Consider the following 18833-nt stretch of genomic DNA (forward strand, 5'->3'; position numbering starts at 1 on the left):
TTTTCACTGTACAAGTCTTTCACCTTCTTGGTTAATTCCTAAGTATTTTATTCTCTTTGATGCTATTGTAAGTGGAATTGTTTCCTTAATTTCCTTTTTGGACTGTTCATTATTAGTGTATAGAAACGCAACTGATTTTGGATGTTGATCTTGTAACTTTCCTTCTTAGTGCTAATAGTTTTTTGGTGAAATCTTTAGGATTTCTACATATAAGACCCTGTCATCTCCAAACAGATCATTTTACTTCTTTTCCAATTTGGCTGCCTTCTGTTTCTTTTCCTTGCCTAATTGGCTAGAACTTCCAGTACTATGTTGAATATAAGTGGCAAAGTGGGCATCCATGTCTTGTTCCTGATCTTAAAAGCTTTCAGTCTTTTACCACTGAGTATGATGATAGCTGTGTGTGTGGTTCATAAATGATTTTTATTATGTCATTGTAGTTTCCTACTATTCTTAGTTTTTTTATCATGAAGATGTGTTGAATTTTGTCAAGTGACTTTTCTGCATCATTCTATTAATGTGGTATATTACATTGATTGATTTCCATATGTTGAACCATCTTTGCATTCCAGGAATAAATCCCATCAGGTTATGGCATATAATCCTTTTAATATGCCACTGGCTTCTGGTTGCTAGTATTTTGTTGCTAATTTTTGCATCTATATTCAGAAAGGATATTGGTCTGTAGTTTTCTTATAAAGTCTTAACTGGCTTTGGTATCAGGGCAATATTTGCCTCATAGAATGACTTAGGAATGGGAAATGTTCCCTTTTTTACAATTTTTGGAGTTGGTGTTGTTTAAATATTTGGTAGAATTCACCCATGAAGCCATCAAGTCCAAGGCTTTTCTTTTGTCAGGAGGTTTTTAATTACTAATACAATCTCCTTATGAATTATGGATCTATTTTCTATTTCTTCATGGTTCAGTCTTGGTTTTGTGTTTCTACTTGTTGGCCCATTTCATCTAGATTATCCAGCTTGTTGGCATACAGTCATTCATAGCATTCTCCTATAATTCTTTTTATTTCTGTAGAATCAGTAGTAATGTCCCTGCTTTCATTTCTAATTTTAGTAATTTGAACCTTCTCTTTTTCTTAATATAGCTAAAAGTTTGTCAATTTTGTTAATCTTTTCAAAGAACCAACTTTTGATTTTGTTGATTTTTCTCTATTTTTTCATGTTCTCTCTGCCTCTGCTCTACTCTTCATTATTCCTTCCTTCTGCTAGTTTTAAGTTTAGTTTATTGTTCTTTTTCTAGTTCCTTAAGTTGTAAAGTTAGGCTGTTGATCTGAGATCTTTTTTTTTTTTTTGCCGTATGTGGGCCTCTCACTGTTGTGGCCTCTCCCACTGCGGAGCACAGGCTCCGGACGCGCAGGCTCAACGGCCATGGCTCACGGGCCCAGCCGCTCCGCGGCATGTGGAATCTTCCCGGAACGGGGCACAAACCCGTGTCCCCTGCATCGGCAGGTGGACTCTCAACCACTGCGCCACCAGGGAAGCCCGATCTTTCTTTTTAAATGTAAGCATTTACAGCTATAAATTTTCCTGAGCACCACCTTCACTGCATCCCATAAGTTTTGGTAAATTGTGTTTTCATTTTCATTAGTCTCCAGGTTTTTTTTTAATATTTATTTATTTAGGCTGCACTGTGTCTTAGTTGCGGCACACAGGATCTTCCTTGTGGCACGCGGGATCTTTAGTTGTATCATGTGGACACTTGGTTGTGTGCTGGTGGGCTCTTAGTTGTGGCATGTGGACTTCTTAGTTGCATCACGTGGACACTTAGTTGTGGCACGTGGGCTTCTTTAGTTGCGGCATGCATGGGGGGATCTAGTTCCCTGATCAGAGATCAAACCCAGGCCCCCTGCGTTGGGAGTGCAGAGTTTTACCCACTGGATCACTAGGGAAGTCCCTAGGTATTTTCTAATTTCCCTTTTAATTTCTTCTTTGACCCACTGGTTTAACTTCTACAAATTTGTGAATTTTGCAATTTTTCCTTTTGTTGCTTCTAACTTCATCCTATTTTGGTTGGAGAAGATACTTTGTATAGTATCTTAAGATATCTGTTGAGACTTAATTTGTGGTGTAACGTATGGTCTGTCCTGGAGAGTGTCCCGTATACATGTAAGAATGTGTATTCTGTTCTGTTGTGTATTATTCTAATCTGTTAGATGTAGTTGGTTTATCGTGTTGTTGTCCTCTGTTTTTTCTTATCTTCTGCTTGGTTGCCCTACCCAGTAATGAGTGGGGATTGAAGTCTTTAACTATTATTGTAAAAACACCATTTCTCCCTTCAGTTCTGTCAATTTTTGCTTTATAGATGTTGATGGTGTGTTATTAGGTAAGTAACTTCAGCATTTCTTGAATCCACTGAGACCACTGCCACTTTTCACTTTCACACCTTTCCTTACGTCCCTTCTTAGACACAGTCCAGGTTCCAAAATCTGTTACTAAAAGCACTTCCTGACATTGCTCTCCCTCTCTATCCTATTCTCCTGGCAATACAAAGCTTGATTAAATCTATCTCTCTGCCTCCTTAAGCAGCTGGTTATGACTGGAGAAAATATACAGCTACACTGACCAGCCTTAGTTCCATGACTGTGAACCTCAGCACAGCTCAGCAACCCTGTTTTCCCTGGTCAGCATGCTTTTAGTTTCTCCAAGTCAACTAATACTCCACTTCCTTTTTTTTTCATAATTACCATGCTCCAACCTCAATCTCTGCTAAATGGCTCTATTTTTCTTTCATTCATTCAATTTATTCTTTTGGCTGCGTCAGGTCTTAGTTGCAGCACGCAGGATCTTTTGTTGCAGTGTGCAGGCTTCTCTCTAGCTGTGGCAGCACGTGGGCGCTGTAGTTGCACATGGGCTCTCTAGTTCTGGCATGTGGGCTTAGTTGCCCCTTGGCACGTGGGGTCTTTGTTCCCCAACCAGGGATCGAACCTGCATCCCCTGCATTGGAAGGCAGATTCTTAACCACTGGACCACCAAGGAAGTCCCTCTATTTCTTTTTTTTTTTTTTTTAATATAATTAATTTACAATGTTGTGTTAGTTTCTGGTGTACAGCAGAGTGATTCAGTTATACATACTTTTTCATATTTTTTTCCATTATGGTTTATTAAAATATATTGAATACAGTTCCCTGTGCTATACAGTAGGACCTTGTTGGTTATCTATTTTATATATAGTAGTGTGTATATGTTAATTCCAAATTCCTAATTTATTCCTCCCCCTGTCCCCTTTCCCCCCCTTGGTAACCGTAAGTTTGTTCTCTATGTCTGTGAGTCTGTTTCTGTTTCATAGATAAGTTCATTTGTATCACGTTTTAGATTCCACATATAAGTGATATCATATAGCATTTGTCTTTCTCTGACTTACTTCACTTAGTATGATAATCTCTAGGTCCATCCATGTTGCTTCAAATGGCATTATTTCATTCTTTTTTATGGCTGAGTAGTATTCCATTGTATTTATGTACCACATCTTCTTTATCCATTCATCTGTCAATGGACATTTAGGTTGTTTCCATGTCTTGGCTGTTGTAAATGGTGCTGCTATGAACCTAGGGGTGCATGTATCTTTTCAAATAAGAGTTTTCTCCAGGTATATGCCCAGGAGTGGAATTGCAGGATAATAGGGTAACTCTATTTTTAGTTTTTTTGTTTGTTTTAATTGAAGTATAATTGGTTTACAGTGTTGTGCCTCTTTGCCCATTTTTGAATTGGATTGTCTTTTTTTTTTTTTTTTTGGCTGTGCCAGGTCTTCGTTGCTGCATTGGGCTTTCTCTAGTTGTGGCAAGCGGGGGCTAACTCCTCGTTGTGGTATGTGGGCTTCTCATTGTGGTGGCTTCTCTTGTTGAGGACCATGGGTTCTAGGTGCGCAGGCTTCAGTAGTTGCAGCACACAGGCTCTAGTAGCTGTGCTACTAGTTGCAGCACGTGGGCTTCAGTAGCTGTGGCACGTGGGCTCAGTAGTTGTGGCTCATGGGCTCTAGAGCACAGGCTCAGTAGTTGTGGCACACGGACTTAGTTGCTCTGCGGCATGTGGGGTCTTCCCGGACCAGGGATCGAACCCGTGTCCCCTGCATTGACAGGCAGATTCTTAACCACTGTGCCATCAGGGAAGTCCTATTTTTAGTTTTTTAAGGAACCTCCATACTGTTCTCCATAGTGGCTTTACCAATTTACATTCCTACCAACAGCATAGGAGGGTCCCTTTTCTCCACACCCTCTCTAGTTATTATTTGTAGACTCTTTTCTTTGATGATGGGATTCTGGCCTGTGTGAGGCAATACCTCACTGTAGTTTTGATTTGCATTTCTCTAATAATTAGCCATGTTGAGTATCTTTTCTTGTGCCTCTTGGCCTCTGTATGTCTTCTTTGGAGAAATGTCTGTTCAGGTCTTCTGTCTTAAATAGCTCTACTACTTACTTTGCTAAGAAAATAAAAGCAACCAGAGATAATTCCTACTTGCTTCTACCTCCAAGTCTGTACACATATACTCTGTTTTCCTTCTCACCTATGCAACAACTGTTCTTTATCCTATACTCTTCTGCATCACTGGTTCCCCTCTCTACGTGATCGTTCCATCAGCAGACATGCTGTATATTAACTCTCAAAATAAGGAAAAACCCACCTATATCCTAAAACCCCCTCCAACTCATGATTCATTTCTTTGCCTTCCTTTTTTTCTGTGTACTATCTATCTATCTCCCCTTTTACATTTCCCATTTTCTCAACCCACTCAGTCCTTTGCCCCCTCATGCCACTAAAACAGTATCTTTCACAATTATAAATGTTGCCATATCTAGTAGCTCAGCCATCATCTTACTTAGCTTCTTAGCAGCATCTGACACAGATGAACATTCCTTAAATACTTTCTTCACTTGGCTTCTACCACACTCTCCAAGTTTTCTTCCAAATCTCTGATTTGGCTGATTTCCTGCTTCAGTGGTTCATCTTCCTTTATCCAGTTAGTGGTTTTCCAGTGCCCAGGGCTTAGTCTTCCTATTTCCTTATCTATTCTTTATGTAATCTCTTTCCCAGGGCTTTAATACCAGCTATATGCTGATGACTCCTAGAGTTACTTCTCTCTGGGGCTCTAGGTTTTTATTTTAATAGTGCCTATTCCACTTCAATGTCTAATCAGGTTTCCCACATTTACATATCTAAAGTAAAACTCTTGCTTTTCTCCCCATACCTGTCTCTCCTCTGGTCTTCTCCATTTCAGTAAATGGTACCATCCGTTTACTCAGTTATTCAAGCCAAGAAGGTAGGAATCATCCTTGATTCTCTTTCTCATACCCTCCACCCAGTTTATTAACAGGTCTTGCCAACCAACCGTAATTTCAAGTTATATCCCTATTCTGACCACTTATCATCACTGCTCCCACCATGCTAGTCCAAGTCACCAATATTTTTTGCCTTATTACCACATTAGTTTCCTAGCTGGTTTTCCTACTAACAAACACCCTTTGCCACTACATTCTTTCAGTGATGGTCAGGATGATCTCCCAGAACCCTCCAATGTCTTCCTATCACATCTGGAACACAAGACCTCATCATGGCCTACAAGGGCCTATAAGATCTAGGCACTGATCACTTCTCCATCCTCATCCTGTAGCACTTTCCTCTACCCTTTACTCACTCTACACCAGTCACACTACACTGGCCACCTTGCCATTCCTTGAACCTACTAAGCTTCTATATCCAAGAGGGGACTTGCTGTCTCTGCATGGAACGCTCTTCCGGTAAATATGCACATGGCTGACTGCTTTACCTCATTCAGGTCTGTGTTCAAGTGTCAACCCAGAAAGGTCTTGCCTAACCACCACGTCTAAAACAGACACTCCATCAACCACCACCACCACCACCACCACCCCTGGTTACCCATTACCTCTTTATCTTGCTTTAATTTTCTTTATAGCAAGTATCAGTACCTGACATATACTACCTATCTATGTATCTGTACACACACACTCTTACTCAATGTCTCTCCCGCTAAAATGTAGGATCCTTTAAAAAGCAGTGTATCCCCAATATCTAGAATAGTGCCCAGAACATAAAAGGTGTTCGGTAATATTTTGATTGAATGAATGAGAGATCATCATTTCATCTTTTTATGAATGAGAAAACTGAGCCATAGGGGTTAGGCACAGGAAATGTCTCTTTTTAGTGAAAATAAGCATTATTTTTCTCATGGTCCTGTCCAAGCCATTTGAGATATTTCTTAACCACTTTGGTTAATAATTATTAAAACAGCTAAAATATGAAAGCTATCTCAATATATACATTTCTCCCAAATGGTAAACTGTCTAGAAAGGGCCCCAGCTAGACTCTCTCCATATTAATCACTGGGTTGCTCCTGATGCTATTCCGAAAATTCAGAAGAGGGGCTCTTCCTGTAGTCTCTACTACAGCTCAGAGGGAGTCATCGGCAACATCCCACCTCACCAGCCAAAAGGAACACAAAATATGAAGCGATCATAAGGGAGAAGAAACAGTGTCTGATGGACCCCTGAATAATCAACTTATTGCCTTTCTAATACAAAATGAGCTCTTCCCAATTTAGAATCATAATACTGCCAAAGCTCTCAACAACATCTGAGCTATATATACAGAATGACAAAAATATGCAGACATACTTGACATTTTACAAGGATGTCAAAGAAGTCTTCGTCAGCCTCTTTGTTGTCACTAGTCATCAGGTGGCCAAGTACTGACTGACTGTTGTTTTGTGTCAGACGAAGCCCGGGCAAATTACTGAAACTGGCTCTCTGATCATCCAAACGGCGGCTCTGTGAGCTGGCAAGAAGGTCTAAAAACTCATCTGTGTTGGGGGACACCATGGAAACAGATGGTGCTATGAAAAGAGGAAAAAAAATCAAAAAATAATAAAGTTATTTAAGCATATTTATTATATACATACAATTTCTTTCTGGCTTATTCACTCCCAACACCCTTTCTGCCCTCCTGCTTTAGCTCTGTCACTGAGAGTCACTGATAGGCTGGGGCCAGACTAGATGGGTGGGGAGGGAAGAATGAATCCCAGAGTACTTCAGATGGTCCTCTTGGAGGTAATTCGGACTTGACTATATTTCCCTTCATCTAATGTCACCCAATATGTAACTTTATAAGATATGGGGCTAGATTTCAGGAGGTAACTAAATTGTTTTTCTCACATACTTTCTCAGACCAGGATGAATGGACAGTATTTTTACCCCATGCCCTGGATAGGACATTCAGCTAACTAGACTTTGAGTTAAGTGCTGCTGGCAAGAGGAAGTCTTTTGGTAACTGAGATAGAAAATTTTAAGTAACCTATTTTAGATCTTTCGAAGGCTCAGGCAAGCCTTAGCTTCTGCTATAGCCATAGGTTCCTCTTCAGTCTGTCCTGGCTTTTCTTTTTTAATCCACATATGAAGTATCTGCATTTTACATGTAATTATAAGGTATGTATAACTATAATTTTTTCCTCATTATTTTTATTTTTTTAAAGTTAGAATTTTTTTCCCCACCCCCTAGGAAACTTGGGAGGCAGTAGGATATAGTTAGTAGAAAGTGCACTGGACCAGAAATACAGATAAACTTAGGGGAACTGAAACAAAACCTTGTTTGAAACTGTACAGATACCAGCGTTTCAGATGTACCTTGATTCAGGCTCCTTTACGGTACCTCCTAAATTCTCAGAAATAAATCACAAGAATATCAAGTTGCAGGAGAAGCACAGATAACTTACTTTGTAGCATCATTCTGGGGGGAGTGGCAGAAGCTGCTGTTGAAGCTGATCCGGAGTTCTGTTCTTTTAAGCAGCACCTCTGATCATCCATCCGATTGCTCTGAAATCGGCTCAGTAGGTCAAAGAACCCTTCATCTCCAATAGTATCTGCACTGATTTTCTAAAATATTGAGAGGAAATCTAAATATTTCAGCATTATCCTTAGATCATCAATGAAACAATATCATATATACCTCAAATGCAAATGGTAAACGATGAAGATTAAAAATAAACAATTGACATTTTCTTTATACAAGATGCCAACCACTTGATAATAAAAAGTTATTTCAATCCAACTAACAAAAAGCATTTCTCGTTATTTTTTAATCCTTGTATTCCTAAAGCTAAATAAATGTACCTCAGACTTAGGGGAACTGCTACAGATACTGAATAAATTATGCAGATATCAGTGATACAGGCATGTACCCCAGGTTCAAAGTTCAGTTTTAAGATTCTACAACAGAATTTAGGTAAACTAGTCTTTCTAAGAACTGATTAAAGTAAGAAAGCATATATATTTTCCTGGCATATTGATTTTTAAGGTCTTTTATTGTATTTAAAGATTTGAAGATCCTGAAGAAATATAAACTTCAAATAAATGAATATTTGAGACAGAGGGGTACCAGTTATACTTTATTTGGAAAGCTTCAAAACTAAAATAATGTTTAATAAAAGTAATTATTTTAGTTTTCATAATGATAGTATTATAATAGAAGTACATATATACAAACTGTTATGAGCCTTGGGAGAAGGGTTTAACTAATTCTTAAGTGAAACAGCAGAAACTTATGTGATACTTGAGTGGGTTCCTGGAGAGTGAATAAACATTTGCAGGGTAGAGGTGTTTCACACAGATTAATGCGCAATTCCAAAGCTTTGTAGTGTTTAGGGGATAATGAACTGAAGGGTATGCAGGGGTGGTGAAAAGGGGAGGGGAAGAAGAGACCAACACAAGGACCTCTGTATGACATACTAACAAGTTAAAGACATCCCATGTGACATAAGAGAAGCACTGGTAATAGCCAATTTTAAGCGGTTTTGTACAGAAACAGAACTGGCCCTTCCAATTGATTGCAAGGGTTAATAATGGAAGGAAAGGGGTCAGTTCAGGTGCCTATTCCAGAAATCTGGGTAAGAGATAAAGCAGTACATTAAGAACTAACACATAGTAACAGATTTTTTTTTAAAGGTGGGGGGACGGTGGTCAGGGCAGATCTGAGTGATATAGGGATTAACTGGATGTGGTCAATGAAGGAGAGGGAGTCTAGAATGACACCAGCATTCCTAGCTTGGGTGACAGTGTAGTATACATGGTATCCCTTTAATTGAAGTAAGGAAAACAGGAGGGCTTGAGACAGCACAATTTTTAACACGTCAAGCTTGAGGTTTGGGAATAAGTATGTACATAAGCTATAGTCAACTGTCTTAATCACTAACAAAAAGACTTTTCCCTAGGGGCAAAAAGCCTCTAATTAAAAATTCTGAATATCAAAAGACAGGCTCCAAAAATACAGACATTTTTGGTTGGGCTAAGTGGGCTTAGTTAAGACCTCAAACCTTGAACAAAGATATGCCTTCCAGATCTACAAAAATATTCTTGGACCATTTTTATATACCCCATAATATTTTTAATAATATAATAATAATTATAATAATTTCCTTTTGTTAGTCATACATGTGTAAGGAACATGTAAAAAACTGATGAAAACCAAGGCAAAGGACACTACAAGGGTGCAGATACAAAAAAAAAAAATGCTGACAACAGGACCAATAGAAATTTCTGTTAAAAAATAAAAGGCTAACAATTTTTTCAAAGGTTCTCAACTGCTTGAAAAATGGACTTGATAATTTGAAGTATCTTCTTTTGTAATTTATTTTGATCTTTTTATCAGACTGTAGGGTAGGTAGAGATACCCCTGATACTTACCAGTAAACCCATGGTATTTTTCAACTTCTAAATATTTTTTACGTTCAATAATCTGATATCTATGCTCACTTTTAAACAACATCGTTTTTAACTGTATAATTTTAACAATAGAAATAAATAGAAATTGATGCATGCAGACACTCTTCATTTTAAATTAGTATTTAAAACTCCTTGAACATCTGAATTTCATTTGTTCTGACTTCTAGACTGAGTGGAGGACATTTTCACTGGGAGACACTCTGGTGAAATGAAGGTAGTATTTTTGCAAACAACAGTGACTTAAAACACAAAGAAATAATTACTGCCCAAAGTAGTGGAGCAACTTATCTATGAATGGAGTAATTATAGCTTCTAGCTTTGAAGAACACAGAAAAGACAGGAAAATACAGAAGACTTCTTTGAATAACAGATATTTTATACTGAATATCTAAAAATATATTACAAAAATCCAGTATGAATATAAAAAACTCAAAACACAATACTCAAAAACTTATTTTAAACATACCCTTTGAGAATCTGAAATTCGGTGATCGATGGAATTACTGGCATCTTGGAGAACTTTGGTGGAGGAATTACTTTTGTATTTTTTCCCCTTCAATCTGTTGACAAAGAGGAGCTTTGCAGAAGGTTTGGCAATAAGAGGTTTTTGTTTAGCAAGAATTTCACTGTTCCAGTTTTGAACCTACACAATTATAAATGGAAAGCACGACATGAAAAAAAACCACCAAAGCTATATATAATCTGCCATTTAGTAACTGGGGGTGGGGAGGGGGGTGAGTGGCTTAGATCTCTTAATAAATTCCTTTTTGCCAGTATATCTCACTGTTTTCTTTTTTAATTAATTATCTTTGGCTGCATTGGGTCTTCGTTGCTACGTGCGGGTCTAGTTGTGGCGAGCAGGGGCTATTCTTCGTTTTGGTGCGTGGGCTTCTCATTGCGGTACCGTCTCTTGTTGCGGAGCATGGGCCCTAGGTACATGCTTCAGTAGTTGTGGCATGCGGGCTCAGCAGTTGTGGCTCATGGGCTCTAGAGCGCAGGCTCAGTAGTTGTGGTTCACGGGCTTAGTTGCTCTGTAGCATGTGGGATCTTCCCAGACCAAGGCTCAAACCCATGTCCCCTGCACTGGCAGGCAGATTCTTAACCACTGCGCCACCAGGGAAGTCCCTAACTCACTGTTTTCAACAGCTTGTACCGAATGTGTGTTACAGATTTCTCATTCTCAAAATATTAAAATGGAGGTTTTTAAAAACCTAAGAAAAGAAAACAAAGTTTGCGAAAAGTCCATAAAAATAAAATTTAAATGGTCAGAGAAGAAGCCAAAGTTTTATTCTTGGTATGAGTTACTTAGAAATCTGCTACAATTGGAAATTTTGGATGTATGTAGAATTTATAACCCTAAAAAATAACATCTAAAACTTACATAGCAGCAGTAATCTTTTGTTGATAAAACTGTACTGAACTCTTTGACTTTATTATGACTTCCAAACAGGAAGTTAGGGACTTCCCTGTTGGTCCAGTGGCTAAGAATCCATCTTCCAATGCAGGGGACGCGGGTTTGATCCCTGGTCAGGGAGCTAAGATCCCACATGCCGTAGGGCAACTAAGCCCGCACGCTGCAACTACGGAGAACACAGGCCACAACTAGAGAGCCCACGTGCCACAACGAGGAGCCCATATGCCTCAACTAAGACCCAAGGCAGCCAAAACTAAAACAAATAAATAAATATTATGAGGTAAAAAAAAAAAAATCACAAATAACTAATTCCACCTAAACATATTTTAAATTAGACATAAAGCTTTATCATCATTAGGCTCTTGGAAAATTACAGGGTTGAATCTGGTCAGCTTCTCATGGAATTTACTGTTGGTACCACTACAGATGCACCAAATTGATTTTGTTGCTTATTACTAGTTTCCTACCTACTAGAAAAACGAAGAAGATCTAAACTGACTTAAGTTTTCTGTGTTCTGGTTTTTTTTTTTTTTTTAATCTATAGATTTAAGGATTTGAGAACCACTCACCAATATAAGAGGTAAATATATGGGGGAAATCAGAAAGCCCTTCAGAAGTTAACCAGAAGTTTTTTAAAAACTCTGTAACTGTTTGGAATAAAAAAATATTGGATATTAGTTCAAATCAGATGTTGGTCTTACGAAGACTACTTACACAAAAAATGTCAATATTAAAAAATAATATGCCTATAATAGGGCAGAAGAATATTTCATTACATGGAAAGATGTTGATATATTACTATGTCTTATAAAATAGTATCTATAATATGATATTCATACGAAAATGCAAGAAGAATAAATACAAAAACATTAATTTTGGTTACTACTGGTAGGTGGGATTACCAATAATTTCAATTTCCTTGTTGGAAGTTTCCAAATGTGTTTATAGTTCCAATAAACACATTTTATAAAAAGTGTTTCAAGAAATACACCATAAAGGAGTAAAAGCATACCTTAACAATGTAAAATTAAGATAAATGGAGGTAGCAGAAAGCAGCCTAGATTTGTTCTTCAATAACCTTTTTCCAATTATAAAGTCCCTTCTCTGTTACTTAAAAAAAAAAAACCTAGAGAAGATGCATCTTGAACAGAGTTATTTCTTTGTTAGTTAAAAAAAAATGCTTTTCAAAAATGCAGCTAAAAACACTAGCTTGATCATACATATCATTAATCTTGCCAATAATGTTGCTGTTACTTAGTTGAAAAAAGTCTTCCTAATCCTTTTCTGATCTTCCTGTTCTTCATTTAATTAAAAAAAGTAATGCATGTACATGGTAAAATAGTAAAATATTCAAACAGTTCAAAATAGTATATAAAAGTGTTTCTCCTAACCCAGATAGCAATTCTTTTCCCAGAGGCAATCGTTACTAGCAAGTATCTTATATATTATTCCAGAAATGTCTTATGCATCTACAAAGGATATATATGCATAAAACCTTTCTTAAACAGATGGCAGCATACCGTACACATTCTTTTTGCATTGTACTCGATTCTTTTCAAAGGAAAATGTTAAAGTGATACCCATATATGACAAGACTTATTTAAATTATTTAAATTAAAAGTTGCTAAAATATTTTGTTATAATTGTTCAAGAAATAAAAACTGCCAACCTTTTCTGGTGTTAACTTCATAAGTTCCATGTTTTCCATACTGTGTCGGCGTCCAAACTTGGGGCGTGCACCTTTGTAAAAAAAGTAAGCCAGGGAGCCCTTAAGACTGAAAATTCAGCATCACTGTGTTATTCAAATTTAAAGTCTGCTACAAAAACCCACATGGAAGGAGGAAACATGTATTCGTTCAAGAATAATAATTTTCCACACCAACTAAATTAAAATAAAATATACACTCCCTCTAAAACGTTTTGATGTAAGAAGTTAACGTTTTGGTTGGAAACTAACTTTGGTTACTAACTACCCCTTAATTTAGAAAAGGCATTTTTATAATAACTAGTTTTATATGATACACAGTCTCCTAAAAACAACCCAAACAAACTGTAGAGAGGTTTAAGTAAGTAGAAACACAAGGAAAACATAAGGCCTTCAAATTTGAGGTAAGAACCAAAATAACATCCCCAATACTATATTATTACTCTTCTGAGTTACCTGTTTCCATTTTAAGATCTCATTAGATGACAGATTTACTGCCAGTCAGGAAAAAAGTTAAATAAAAAGATCTTCAAAATATTTTTTCAAAAAGTTGTCATTAAATATGAAGAACTTTCATATCCATTCAATCTTTAATATTTTAAAAGGCATAATATAAGAAATACATGATACCTGATAGCCAGCTTCAGAAATAAACCACGGGGGGGGGGGGGGGAGGGGGGCCTTCAAGATGGCAGAGGAGTAAGACGGGGATATCACCTTCCTCCCCACAAATACATCAGAAATACATTTACATGTGGAACAACTCCTACAGAACACCTACTTAACTTTGGCAGAAGACCTAAGACTTCCCAAAAGGCAAGAAACATCCCCACGTACCTGGGTAGGACAAAAGAAAAAAGGAAAAACAGAGACAAAAGAATAGGGACGGGACCTGCACCTCTGGGAGGGAGCTGTGAAGGAGGAAAAGTTTCCACACACTAGGAAGCCCCTTCACTGGCAGATACAGGGGGTGGCGGGGGTGAAGCTTGGGAGCCACGGAGGAGAGTGCAGCAACAGGAGGTGCAGAGGGCAAAGCAGAGAGATTCCTGCACAGAGGATCGGTGCTGACCAGCACTCACCAGCCCCAGAGGCTTGTCTGCTCACCTGCTGGGGCGGGCAGGGCTGGGAGCTGAGGCTCGGGCTTTGGAGGTCAGATCCCAGGGAGAGGACTGGGGATGGCTGCGTGAACACAGCCTGAAGGGGGCTAGTGCGCCACAGCTAGCCAGAAGGGAGTCCAGGAAAAAGTCTGGACCTGCCTAAGAGTCAAGAGACCATTGTTTCGGGGTGTGCAAGGAGAAGGGATTCAGAGCATTGCCTAAACAAGCTCCAGAGATGAGTGCCAGCCGCGGCTATCAGCATGGACAGCAGAGATGGGCATGAGATGCTAAGGCTGCTGCTGCAGCCACCAAGAAGCCTGTGTGCAAGCAGGTCACTATCCATACCTCCCCTCTTGGGAGCCTGTGCAGCCCAGCACTGACAGGGTCCCGTGATCCAGTGACAACTTCCCCAGGAGAACACATGGCACACCTCAGGTTGTTGCAACGTCATGTTAGCCTCTGCGCCCGCAGGCTCACCCTGCATCCGTACCCCTCCCTCCCCCGAGCCTCAGTGAGCCAGAGCCCCCAAATCAGCTGCTCCTTTAATCCCATCCTGTCTGAACAAAGAACAGACGCCCTCAGGCGACCTACACGCAAAGGTGGGTCCAAATGCAAAGATGAACCCTGGGAGCTGTGCGAACAAAGAAGAGAAAGGGAAATCTCTCCCAGCAGCCTCAGAAGCAGTGGATTAAATCTCCACAATCAACTTGATGTACCCTGCATCTGTGGAATACCTGAATAGACAACAAATCATCCCAAAATTGAGGAGGTGGACTTTGGGAGCAACTGTAGACTTGGGGTTTGCTTTCTGTATCTAATTTGTTTCTGGTTTTATGTTTATCTTAGTTTAGTATTTAGAATTTATTATCATTTGCAATTTATTGATCTGGTTGCTCTCTTCCTTTGTTTATTTTATATATATATATACTTTTTATCCTTTTCCTCTTTTTGTGAGTGTGTATGTGTACACTTCTTTCTGTGATTTTGTCTGTACAGCTTTGCTTTTGCCATTTGTCCTAGGGTTCTGACTGTCCATTTTGTTTTGTTTTTTAGTATAGTTACAGTTTTTAGGGCTTGTTATCATTGGAGGATTCGGTTTTTGGTTTGGTTGCTCTCTTCTTTATTTCTCTTTTCTTTAAATTACTTTTTTATTTTTAATACATTTTTTCTATTAACTTTATTTTATTGTATTTTTTCTTTCTTTTTTTCTTCTTCTCCCTTTTCATCAGAGCCATGTGGCTGACAGGGTCTTGGTGCTCCTGCCAGGTGTTAGGCCTGTGCCTCTGAGGTGGGAGAGCCAAGTTCAGGACATTGGACCACCAGAGACCTCCCGGCCCCAAGTAATGTCAAACAGTGAAAGGTCGCCCAGAGATCTCCATCTCAACACTAACACCCAGCTCCACTCAACGACCAGCAAGCTATAGTGCTGGACACCCTATGCCAAACAACTAGCAAGACAGGAACACAACCCCACCCATTAGCAGAGAGGCTGCCTAATATCATAATAAGGTCAAAGACACCCCAAAACACACCACCGGACGCAGTCCTGCCCACCAGAAACAAAAGATCCAGTCTCATTCACAAGAACACAGGCACCAGTCCCCTCCAACAGGAAGCCTACACAACCCACTGAACCAACCTTACCCACTGGGAGCAGACACCAAAAACAATGGGAACTATGAACCTGCAGCCTGCGAAACGGAGACCCCAAACACAGTAAGTTAAGCAAAATGAGAAGACAGAGAAACACACAGCAGAGGAAGGAGCAAGGCAAAAAAACACCAGACCAAACAAATGAAGAGGAATTAGGCAGTCTACCTGAAAAAGAATTCAGAGTAATGATAGTAAAGATGATCCAAAATCTTAAAAATAGAATGGAGAAAATACCAGAAATGTTTAACAAGGACCTAGAAGAACTAAAGAGCAAACAAACAATGATGGACAACACAATAAATGAAATTAAAAATTCTCTAGAAGACAGAGAAAGAAGAAAATAACCCCAAAGTTAGCAGGAGGAAAGAAATCATAAAGATCAGATCAGAAATAAATGAAAAAGAAATTAAGCAAACAATAGCAAATATCAACAAAACTAAAAGCTGGTACTTTAAGAAGATAAACAAAATTGATAAGCCATTAGCCAGACTCATCAAGAAATAAAGGGAGAAGACTCAAATCAATAGAATTAGAAACGAAAAAGAAGTAACAACTGACACCGCAGAAATACAAAGGATCATGAGAGATTACTACAAGCAACTATATGCCAATAAAATGGACAACCTGGAAGAAATGGACAAATTCTTAGAAAAGCACAACCTTCCGAGACTGAATCAGGAAGAAGCAGAAAATATAAACAGACCAATCACAAGCACTGAAATTGAAACTGTGATTAAAAATCTTCCAACAAACAAAAGCCCAGGACCAGATAGCTTCACAGGTGAATTCTATCAAACATTTAGAGACGAGCTAACACCTATCCTTCTCAAACTCTTCCAAAATACAGCAGAGGGAGGAACACTCCCAAACGCATTCTACAACGCCACCATCACCCTGATACCAAAACCAAAGATACCACAAAAAAACTACAGGCCAATATCACTGATGAACATAGATGCAAAAATCCTCAACAAAATACTAGCAAACAGAATCCAACAGCACATTAAAAGGATCATACACCATGATCAAGTGGGGTTTATCCCAGGAATGCAAGGATTCTTCAGTATATGCAAATCAATCAAAGTGATACACCATATTAACAAACTGAAGGAGAAAAACCATATGATCATCTCAACAGATGCAGAAAAAGCTTACGACAAAATTCAACACCCATATATGATAAAAACCCTCCAGAAAGTAGGCATAAAGGGAACTTACCTCAACATAATAAAGGCCATATATGACAAACCCACAGCCAATATTGTTCTTAATGGTGAAAAACTGAAACCATTTCCACTAAGATCAGGAACAAGAAAAGGTTGCCCACTCTCACCACTATTATTCAACATAGTTTTGGAAGTTTTAGCCACAGCAATCAGAGAAGAAAAAGAAATAAAAGGAATCCAAATCGGAAAAGAAGTAAAACTGTCACTGTTTGCAGATGACATGATACTATACATAGAGAATCCTAAAGATGCTACCAGAAAATTAGTAGAGCTAATTGATGAATTTGGTAAAGTAGCAGGATACAAAATTAATGCACAGAAATCTCTGGCATTCCTATACATTAAAGATGGAAAATCTGAAAGAGAAATTAAGGAAACACTCCCATTTGCTATTGCAACAAAAAGAATAAAATACCTAGGAGTAAACCTACCTAAGGAGACAACAGACCTGTATGCAGAAAACTATAAGACACTGATAGAAGAAATTAAAGATGATACAAATAGATGGTGAGCTATACCATGTCCTTTGATTGGAAGAATCAACACTGTGAAAATGACTATACTACCCAAATCAATCTACAGATTCAATGCAATTCCTATCAAACTATCAATGGCATTTTTCACAGAACTAGAACAAAAAATTTCACAATTCGTATGGAAACACAAAAGACCCCGAATAGCCAAAGCAATACTGAGAACAAAAAATGGAGCTGGAATCAGGCTCTCTGACTTCAGACTATACTACAAAGCTACAGTAATCAAGACAGTATGGTATTGCCACAAAAACAGAAATATAGATCAATGGAACAGGATAGAAAGCCCAGAGATAAACCCACACATATATGGTTACCTTATCTTTGATAAAGGAGGCAAGAATATACAATGGAGAAAAGACAGCCTCTTCAATAAGTGGTGCTGGCAAAACTGGACAGGTACATGTAAAAGAATGAAATTAGAACACTCCCAATACCATACACAAAAATAAACTCAAAATGGATGAAAGACCTAAATGTAAGGCCAGACACTATAAAACTCTTAGAGGAAAACATAGGCAGAATACTCTAAGATATAAATCACGGCAAGATCCTTTTTGACCCACTTCCTAGAGAAATGGAAAAACAAAAACAAACAAGTGGGACCTAATGAAACTTAAAAGCTTTTGCACAGCAAAGGAAACCATAAGCAAGACGAAAAGACAACCCTCAGAATGGGAGAAAATATTTGCAAACGAAGCAACTGACAAAGGATTAATCTCCAAAATATACAAGTAGCTTATGCAGCTCAGTATCAAGAAAACAAACAACCTAATCCAAAAATGGGCAGAAGACCTAAATAGACATTTCTCCAAAGAAGATATACAGATTGCTAACAAACACATGAAAGTATGCTCAACATCCCTAATCATTAGAGAAATGCAAGTCAAAACTACAATGAGATGTCACCTCACACTGGTCACAATGGCCGTCATAAAAAAATCTACAAAGAATAAATGCTGGAGAGGGTGTGGAGAAAAGGGAACCCTCTTGCACTGTTGGTGGGAATGTAAATTGTTACAGCCACTATGGAGAACAGTATGGAGGTTCCTTAAAAAACTACAACTAGAACTACCATACGACCCAGCAATCCCACTACTGGGCATATACCCTGAGAAAACCATAATTCAAAAAGAGTCATATACCACAATGTTCAGTGCAGCTCTATTTACAATAGCCAGGACATGGAAGCAACTAAGTGTCCATTGACAGATGAATGGATAAAGAAGATATGGCACATATATACAAAGGAATATTACTCAGCCATAAAAAGAAACGAAATTGAGTTATTTGTAGTGAGATGGATGGACCTAGAGTCTGTCATATAGAGTGAAGTAAGTCAGAAAGAGAAAAACAAATACCATATACTAACACATATATGTGGAATCTAAGAAAAAAAAAGGTTCTGAAGAACCTAGGGGCAGGACAGGAATAAAGATGCAGACGTAGAGAATGGACTTGA

General features: G+C 38.4%; 2 protein-coding genes across 3 annotated transcripts in view; one reads left to right on the forward strand and one right to left on the reverse strand.

Annotated features, from left to right (window-relative positions):
• CLCC1 (chloride channel CLIC like 1) overlaps positions 1-6875 on the forward strand; it is a 38844-nt gene extending 31969 nt beyond the window's left edge. Inside the window, exon 13 of one of the 2 annotated variants that reach the window (XR_003002878.1) lies at positions 6744-6875. The gene's annotated coding sequence lies outside the window, so the exon portion shown is untranslated. Of the gene's footprint in view, positions 1-6318; positions 6607-6743 lie in introns of those variants that run through there. The other variant, XR_003002879.1, reaches the window with a different exon arrangement.
• Positions 1-18833, reverse strand: part of GPSM2 (G protein signaling modulator 2) — a 47431-nt gene that overhangs the window by 4204 nt on the left and 24394 nt on the right. The window contains exons 10-13 of the mRNA XM_024742074.1: positions 12827-12897; positions 10210-10386; positions 7739-7898; positions 6645-6862 (exon numbers count right to left, since the gene is read on the reverse strand). Coding sequence (XP_024597842.1) covers positions 6645-6862; positions 7739-7898; positions 10210-10386; positions 12827-12897 — 626 coding nt within the window. The remainder of the gene's footprint in view (positions 1-6644; positions 6863-7738; positions 7899-10209; positions 10387-12826; positions 12898-18833) is intronic.

Source organism: Neophocaena asiaeorientalis, unplaced genomic scaffold (assembly GCF_003031525.2).
Source record: "Neophocaena asiaeorientalis asiaeorientalis breed wild unplaced genomic scaffold, Neophocaena_asiaeorientalis_V1.1 scaffold35, whole genome shotgun sequence".
NCBI lineage: Eukaryota > Metazoa > Chordata > Mammalia > Artiodactyla > Phocoenidae > Neophocaena > Neophocaena asiaeorientalis.